This window comes from Primulina eburnea, chromosome 2 (assembly GCF_022965805.1).
Source record: "Primulina eburnea isolate SZY01 chromosome 2, ASM2296580v1, whole genome shotgun sequence".
In the NCBI taxonomy this organism is placed as follows: domain Eukaryota; kingdom Viridiplantae; phylum Streptophyta; class Magnoliopsida; order Lamiales; family Gesneriaceae; genus Primulina; species Primulina eburnea.
Window position 1 is genome coordinate 9,356,494 of NC_133102.1, and position 9,547 is coordinate 9,366,040.

General features: G+C 33.7%; 1 protein-coding gene across 1 annotated transcript; it reads right to left on the reverse strand.

The window, feature by feature from the left end:
- Positions 1-5,654: 5,654 nt before the first annotated feature.
- LOC140824574 (uncharacterized) lies at positions 5,655-7,440 on the reverse strand. The gene is made up of 4 exons (XM_073186146.1): positions 7,309-7,440; positions 6,635-6,893; positions 6,213-6,401; positions 5,655-6,113 (listed from the first exon to the last, which is right to left on the reverse strand). The coding sequence occupies exons 1-4, from the start codon at positions 7,398-7,400 to the stop codon at positions 5,718-5,720; spliced, it is 936 nt and encodes a 311-aa protein (XP_073042247.1). The 5' UTR covers positions 7,401-7,440; the 3' UTR covers positions 5,655-5,717.
- Positions 7,441-9,547: the final 2,107 nt, after the last annotated feature.

Here is a 9,547-nt window from a genome sequence, read left to right on the forward strand (position 1 = left end):
TGTCGTATTTCCATCACTTATAAAAATATGCATATAATATCATTTTTATTTTGAAACCAAGCATGCAACATAACTTTTAGATGACCAATTTAACCCTTAATAATCCATGAACATTTAAAAATCATATCTCAACATATAAAAATTCATAAACATGTTACATAATCATATTAACATATAAAACAGCAAATAGGGCACTGCCATGACGTTTACTAATTTTCCGGTGTAAAAAGACCGTTTTACCCCTGGACGTGACATTTTACGTTTTTTACGTTTTCTTAATTTTCTTGACTCTAACATTCCCCAAATAATTATTTAAGCCTAAATTAAAATTCCCATAATTTTATTTAGCTTAAAAACTATGCTTTTTGATTAATTCTAAATTTGACGTTTTGAAGACAATTTAAATTCCGAAAAATCCCAAACTTTAATATAAAATTTTTAAATTCTAAATTTAGTCTTTTTATATTATTTTAGCCCTTATGAACCACGACTCGGCCCCCGTGAGCCGTTTTTCAATTAATTTAGTGATTAAAACCCTTAATTGTCCCTTGATGATTCACCTCGAGCCATCGTTCGATTTTATCGAGCCACCCCCGAGCCATGTTGATCCAAACCTTGAAAAACACCCTATAGTACCCTACTGGACCCAAAGAACTCACAGAAAACGCCCTAAACAGAAAAACGAAGACCCAAGCCTAGCCCTCAATCATGACCGAGAAACCCAATGGTGCAAGGACTCTTCTAACTTTCTTAGGACTTAGCCAACCAACCCAGCCCCTGAACCAGCCTCTTGTGTACTTACCTAGGACGCCACGGAATCTCTCTAGCCCAGCCCCAAGCCCCCAGGCCGAGCTACATGACCCCTGCAAGCCTGCGCAAACCTGCGCTAGCTTGTACCCTCTCGGGTAGGAGTCCTTGTCAACAAGGACTCCTGATAACGTACCCCTACACCAAGTTTTCAAGCCTACTGCTACTGCCTCTACTGTTGTCGCACCACAATCCCCTAAAGCTCCTTTACCAAAAACCACTCAAGTTCATGTCCCAGCACCAAAGAGATCAACAGATAGAAGCTCAAGCTCTTTCTCATTGCTCTCAAACCAGTAGGTGGAGTGGCCATTTGAGATCTGATTCCAGAATCACTACAACAAATTTTCCATTCAACAACACACATAAGACAACGATTTTTCGCCAAAACCTTTGTCTTTTATTTTTTACAACGGTTATTTGAAAACCATTGGTGTATGACATTTTTTAAAGCAAAAGACAACGGTTTTTTACAAAACCGTTGTCTTTGAGTGTTTTTTAGGGTCAACGACGACGTTTTATAAACTGTTGTTTATTAGCGTGTTTTTTGGACAATCGACAATGGATTTAAAAAACCGTTGTCCATTATCGTGTTTTTTGGACAAACAATAACAGTTTTGACAAAACAGTCGTTTTTTCTCTTCAATTTATTGTAAATTTTTAAGTGTTGGTTAAGATCATGAATGTTGTTAGATTTATTAAATTATTAAAAGTAATTTTTTTATTTTACTGAAACAATTAGCTATGGACATCATCAGAACCTTCGCTATTTATGGAAAATCCGTCGCTAAATTTAGCGACGGTTACATAAACCATCGCTAATTAGCGACGGTTACATAAATGTTCGCTTGTAACCGTCGCTAATTAGCGAACGACGGAAATAATAAGAAAAAATTTCGCAAATTGACCTTTAAAAACAATTTTTCAGTGCTATGACAACGGTTTTTCCCCATCATCTTTAGACGTCTAAGATAACAGTTTTTCACCGTTGTATTCGAGCGTACTCTTTAACCACATGGCCTTTAACAACGGTTTTCAAGACCTACGACAACGGTTTTTCACCGTCGTCTTTAGACGTTTACGACAACAGTTTTTCACTATTTTCTTTGTGCGCACCCTTTAACCACAGTGTCTTTAACAACGGTTTTATAAGACCTACGACAACAGTGAAAAACCATTGTCGTTAGCCTTTTTTTGTAGTGAATCGACTCTTGCTAGCATTAAGAAACTAGTTTCCACTGATATAGTCAAAATAAAAATCCATGTTCTTCCTGAAGAACCAGAGGAAACAGGCACCAAATATTCTGTTTAGATTATCATCGACCGTAAAATGAAGGAGATCAAAATATCCGCTGAAGAAGATAATGCATATTTTTTTGACTGAGTAAATATCCAAATAGTTCATCATCTATCGCATTCAAGACTAAGGCTCCCTACGCCAAGGCCCTGAAATATGAAAAAATAGTGTGTGATGCTGCCAAAACAGATTCTGTCATTGGAGAAATGAAGAGAAAAAATTGCATATTATTTAAGATCAAAATTTAGAAGCTAGATGAAACACTAGTTGTTTTGAACTCCAATTATGATTTTCAAGGTCCAACTACCTTTCATGATCAAGAAGTGATCACTCAGCACTTTTCCGATTTCATAAATTTAGAGATGGTTGACACGGTTATTAAGAAGAATTTGAGTGAAGATGATGTAGTTGGAATTCAAGATCTGTTCAAGGTCAATCCAGTTGAGGAAAGAACCAAAACCCCTCCAAGGGATGAGGCCTCCAGCACTCCTGCACTAGTTTCAGTTGCTATTGCTGATCCTACTCTAGCACAACCAAATTCCTCTTCATTCTTATCTGATAGAGAATTTTCAGTAGTAAAAGAAATGATTAATTCTATTGTTCAAGAAGCTGATGGAGAAGTCCCTATTGAAGTTCTTTTTTGTGATGTTGATGATTTGATAGATTTTGTTGTGCCTTGTGATGTCTCAATCACCCCCACAAGTGAAGAACGGATTGCTGATGCTACTGATGCTCCCATAGTCCAAGAATCTAAGCTTCCTAAACTTGAAATGTTCTCTGTTGAACATCAACAAGAAATGAGAGAAATCTTGTTTGTTAATTCAGAACCAAGTATAAATGTGACTACATATATTGTTCAAGTGCCTTTTGAACCAGAACTTCGTATTGATCCAAATACAACCCTGGTCCTACATTATGAGAATCCAATTGACACTTTCTTTGGAAATCTGTACATGTTGCTTACTTAACTAAGATTAAATAACTCATGGATAGCATCTTCATCTATTAATAATCAAAATGCCCAAGAAATTGGGATGGAAGATTTTAAGCACAGTTGCAACAAAATCATTGAAGTCGTCAAGGGCATTACTTTGAGCAAGCTGCTGCTAAATCTGCTTTCGACTTATTCAAAGATCGTTTGGCTAAACAAATTTTGTCTATCAGCAAATATGTGACTAAGATGATCTTTCAGCTTTCTTTTCTCAAACCAAATTTTGTCAAAACTCAATCACATGTCATACTAGCTCATACAAATCTTTCATATTTTGCCACTGCCCAAACACTCTCTTCGTTTACTTGATTCCAAAGTTGGCGCTCTAGATGCTAAGCTTAATTATCAATCTCAATCTCTTCAGACTTTGGATAACCGAGTTGGCAACCTTCATGCACACTTATTTGAATTTATTCAATGGGTCAAAGTTGTGCTGCCAAAAATGTGGAAGAAGATACAAGAAAAGGGCAAAAGCATAATCTACACAAGATCAAGTTGAAAGTGAAGACGAGGAAATTAATGATGAGTAGATTGAAAAATAGGTATTTTTTAAAAGTTTTTCTTTAATTTGGCCACAGTTATTCTATCCATTGTTATGATCTTGATGTTCTTACTTTTTTCTATTTGTTCTCTTCTCTTATTTTTATCTTTTTTTATAATCTTCTGGGTTTTGACATCACCACAAAGGGGAAAAATGTTAAGAAAATTTTAATCATGGTGATGTACTTCTTTAGAAAAAACATAACCTTAAGGTAAACCAGAACCTTAGTTTTAATGATGTACTACTTAAGGAAAACCAGAACTTTGGTTTTAATGATGTAATTCTTAAGGAAAACCAGAATTGTAGGATTTTGCTTATTTTATAGTTAAGAAAAACCATAACACTCACTAAGAAAAAACTCCTATAGGCAGTCAAAATTAGACATCCAAAAGCCTAGAATTAAGTAATTCAAAAACTGTAGCAGTAGTCATAATACTAGTTTCTTATGATAACATGTAAAACTAACATCAAATTATATAATATTTAATAAGATACTGCTCTTATCCATTTTATTTGTATTATCTATCAGATGATGTATCTATTTAATGTAGTATTTATGTACAATAGTACACTTTGTTAAATGAACCATACAAGATCATTTATACTCACTATAACAAAGTTTATTTCTGGATTCAGGCACTCATTACGAGTAAAAGTGTCGCTCTTAATCGAACGTTGAAGTTCAACTATATAAAGGTTTTTCAAGGATTCACTAAATATCTCTCAAACTCTCGAGCTCTGAATTTTTTGTAAATAATCTTTCAAAATGACTCAAGCCTTTCGAAGCCTTGAAAACAATGCACACTTTAAAGCCTCATCATATTCAAAAGATCATTTGTATTATCTTTATTCACATTCTTTCATTTTTTTAATTACCATAAAATGTGAAGCATTTGCAATCTGAGGAAAGAGTCTTTCCTTAATTAGTTTTTTTTAAAATTATTGCATTGTAATACTAGGAGTTTCGGTAGACAAAAGTATTATATGTTGAAGTGAATTTGTACAAATGTATACCAATCAAAATCTTTTAGTGATACGTTCTAGAAACAGAAGAATACGAGACGTAGAAATGTCTTGTCCTTCGAACTTCCAGAAACAAGTCTTGTGTCTTGCTTCCTTCTACTGTTTTTAGTTTCATTAAAGTGTTGTGGACTAATTTCGCACTTCTAAAGTAGTTTATTGCACTTTCAAAGAACGTGATCAACTTATGACTTCTTAAAATATTTTAGAAGCACACAGTGCAGAAGCACAAAAAATTGAAGTTTGAAGTGTTTATTCAACCATTTTTTAAACACCTCACTATTATTATTATAATTATGATTTTTATAACTAACAAAGATTCAAAACTAAAAACACCACACTCATTCTAAAATTAACAATTATCCTAAATTTTATTTATGTTTTCACATTTGGATCGAAATTATTTGAAATTTAGAGTTTTCTGAAATAATGAAATGATTTTTTTAAAAAAAATTCCCTTTTGTAAAATTTTCAGTGAAATAGAAAATTTGGCATAAATGTCAAAATTTGTATAATTTCACGTGAAAAAAGCGTTAATGACAAAAGTTTGATCATTAAACCCCTTTGCCTTTTTTTTTAAAAAAAAATCATAAAATATTTTTTTACGTTGAAGAAAATGGGATGTATTACTGAACCTTTGCTTAGTTACTAAAAACATTCATGCTCAAAAACCTTTTGCAAGCACAACACTCAAAAACTAGCACACGAGACGAAGCCAATTTAGTAAATACACTGTATATTTGAGATTATTCATTTTAAACATATATCCCCTTTTGTTCGAAAGTTCAAAAAATCTCACCAAAAAAAAAACAGAAGTTATAAAAAAAAAAAAAAAAAAAGAATCCGGTTTTACTTCCAGTAATGAAACTTTCAAGTGTAAAAAATTATTTTGGCCACCCCCATAGCTAGCTTTGAGTAGTTTTTTTTTTTTTTTTGAATATATTCACAAAGGATGAGTCAAAAATAGAATAAGATACTGATTGTAGAATTGAATTGCTGCATCCCAAAACATGTTAGTCTAAGCATAAATTCTTGGTAAAAGCAAGTACATCAAAAAACAACTTTCAGAAACTAATCTCACGCCTTTCAGCAAAAAACTTCCCACTCACAAATTGATCCGGAAGCAAGGCAAGCCACACCGCGGTATCGGCTCCTTCCTCGGGTGTAACATGCCCAGCCCAGCCAGTCATTGCAGTCTTCACCCACCCCGGGCAGTAGCAGTTTATATGAATCTTATGCCCTTCGGGCCGTTCCCATAATAACCGTGCCATCAGCCTTGTGTATGTGTTGACTGCTAGTTTCGACAATGAGTAGTCAGTGAAAACTTGAGGCCATCCGTTGTCTCTCCAACTCCCATCCTTCACTTGTTCCAGGAATGTGTTCATCGTCTGGTCGATCAGCTCCTCCGACAGCGATTCGTTGTCTTCCAGTTGCTTTCGGAGATCAAGATTTCCAATTCTCTACATGCCCAACCAAACATATATACACAACAATCATGTGTCAAAGGCTCGTAACCATGGGGATGGGAAATGAGAAAAGGGACTCACACCATTACTTACATTTCGCTTCCCGTCCAATCTTCCTAGCCGGGAACTCACACTAACGATACGAGCACCGGAATCTGAAGGCCTCATAAGTGGAATCATGGCCTTGATCATGTTCTTGGTCCCAAAGTAGTTGGTCCCAATGACTTTTCCAGCAAATTCCTCAAGATTGTCCATGTTGGAATTTATTCCTGCATTGTTCACCTAAATCCTCACATAATCAGCAGAGTTTAAAGAGAGTCTGTACTAAAAAAGAGAGAAAACAAAACAAAACAAAACATCATTATATATTCTTATAATATGAGAATGCCATTTTTTATATTTCAAACCACTGATTCTGAGATAAATTCATGCATGAATATCTTTGTTAAAATGATGCATACCACGAAAATATTATCAGCAAGGGGGCAACATAAAAATAGGAAGAGGGCTTTTACCAAAATATCAATGCCACCATACTTTTCTTGAACCCATTTGGTAAAAACTTCTATTGATGAAGGATCAACAACATCTAATTGATGGAACACAACATTGAGGCCTCCTTCTTGTAAGACCTTTGCCGCTTCTTCTCCAACTTCAGCATCTCGAGAGGTCAGAATAACCGTTAACCCGTGCAACGCAAGCTGATGCACAATCTCGAATCCTATTCCCCTGTTCGCACCGGTCACAACTCCAATTGTGTCCGAGGTCCACCATCTAAAAATGTATTCATGATTAAAATCGCGCCGTATATATACAATAATCTACGGTCGAAAAGAATTCGGATCACAAACTCTAATGACTATACTGAGTGGATTTTTTTATGGATCCATGTATATGATTTACATATATACTGCACACATTATATAAATAGCTGGATAATGGTTACTAAATGCTCGATTTGGCATATCATGCATTTAGATAATTTTGAAAATCATCAACAAATCCCTGAGTATTAATCCAATGAAATAAAAACTGGTACATAAATCAGACAAGTTTAGCTCCATCCTACGTACCGAAAAACTCGATCAATTTTACCATGCATGCAATTAAATAAATTTTTCCAACGTAGGAAAATACCAAAAAAAAAAAAAAAAACATAACATAAAACAAAGCTTCGTTGCATATTAACCTTTGATGATCGGAATATGGGATGGTACGGGCCAGAGAAATCTCTTGCCGCCGCTTCTCTCTTCTCTCTTTTGCCCTCTCTTTTCTATCCATAAAAAATATTGTAATAATTAAATAAATTCAAACATTTTTCAGTTTTGTTTTTGTGTTTGTTGAGTAATATAACAGAAAGTTGGGTTGTTTTTGTTTACCCGGTAAATTTGGCTATGCTTCAACTAATAGCTGACGCGTTGCAAATGCCATTAATTTCCAATCTTTTTCCCCCTTTTTTGTCACTTTATTTAATTATTATTATAGCTACTATTATTATTTACGAACATTTTTGTTGTTTTGTGAATAATAAAAAATATAAAGATGAGAGAATGAGTAAAAATAGTTTATCAATCATTGGAGATCTATAATTAGAGTATATTTTCAGAATTTGAATAGAATATAACATGATATTTTTTATTGAAAATTTATCTCAATACTTGTCTATAATAAATTATATAAATGACAGCGTACATTATATGTGAGCTGTTAATAACTTATGCAATTTTCGCAGCGCGTGATAAAGGCACGTCGTTAATAGTATTATTAACAGCGTGCATGTTATTATGCGCTGTTAAAAATAAATCATTTAAAAAAATCGTGTCTAGACATTAACGGCGTACATTAATTGCACGCCGTCAATATTACTATTCATGGCATGCATATTAGCACGCTGCGAAAAATGGGCGCCAAAACCGTCAGCAATTTTTAAATTTGCGATTGCAACGAGTTTAATTAATACGTCGCTAAATGTAGCGACGGTTTAAAAGAAACCGTCACTAATTTTAAATCAGCGCCGGTTCAATAAAACATTGCGACGGTTCTAAACCAACTGTTGCTCATAGCCGTATTAAAAACTGTCGGTAATTTTAAATCAGCGACGGTTCAAACTTAACCGTCGCTAAAATAGCGACAGTTTATAACAAACGTCGCTAAATGCGACGATTTATAAAAATACCGTCACTAATAGCGATGGTTAGGAAAAAACTGTCGCAAATTGTCTATAAATATCCGCATTTTCGATCAATTTTCCTCCACACCACTTCACAGCAGTTAAAATTTTTCTCTTTTAGAGAATTTTAGTTTCAATTTAGGGTACGTTTTTTCATTTCAGTTTTTGGTTAATTTTTAAGTGTTTGTTATGATCATGAGTATTGTTATCATAGTCAGATTGTAAGTTTTTTTAAAAAATTTATTAAATTATAAAAGTAATTTTTTATTTTAAGAAAAAAATTAGCGACAGTTTTTTAACTATCGCTAGATGTAGCGACGGTTTGTGAACCATCGCAAACTTTAAATACCGTCGATAAATTAGTGACGGAATTTAAACCGTCCCTAAATTAGCGACGGTTCGACGGTTTTGTCAAAAATCGTTGCTAATTTTAGATGTTTTATGAATATTAACGGCGTACATTGCACGTTGTGGATAATTGTATTAATGGCGTGCATATTTTATGAATATTAATGACGTACATTGCACGTTGCGGAAAATTGTATTAACAGCGTGCATATGATAATAGTATTAACAGCGTGCACATGTACGTCGCGGATAATCTTGAACTTTCAATAGCTTGCAGTTGTGAAACGTGCAATGTGCGTCACAGAAAGATAATTTGCGCGGTTCGAAAAGCCATTTTTGTTGTAGTACGTCAATTTTTTGAATGCTGAAGTTGGCAGTTCTTTTTTGAATAAGTCAACTACATTGTCACATAAGCGAATTTTTCGGACAACAGTATCACCATTTTCTTGAAGTTCATGTGTATGCAAGAATTTTTGGCAAAATATGTTTTGTTCTATCTAGGGGTGTTCAAACTTCGGATAAAACCGAAAAAACCGAACACCGAACCGAACGGAAAGTCGAATTTTGTAATTCGTATATAAATGTTAAAACCGAAGTTTATTTGGTTCAGTTTTGGATTATATATGTCAAAACCGAAAAAACCGAAATTTCATTAAATTAATAATTTTTTTATATTTTTATTTATATTATATATTTTGATATGATATTTAGTGAAGGAAAACCATTTTGAACAATTTTTAGTTGATTGTTGTTTGTTTAATTAATTTAGACCTCCTATTTAAATATTTTACTAAGAAAACAAATAGAAAGTTAACATATTATATTTTACAATATATTTATATTATTAATTTAAATAATTATATCAAAACCGAAATAACCGAACCGTTTTGGTAGAAAACCGAACCGAACC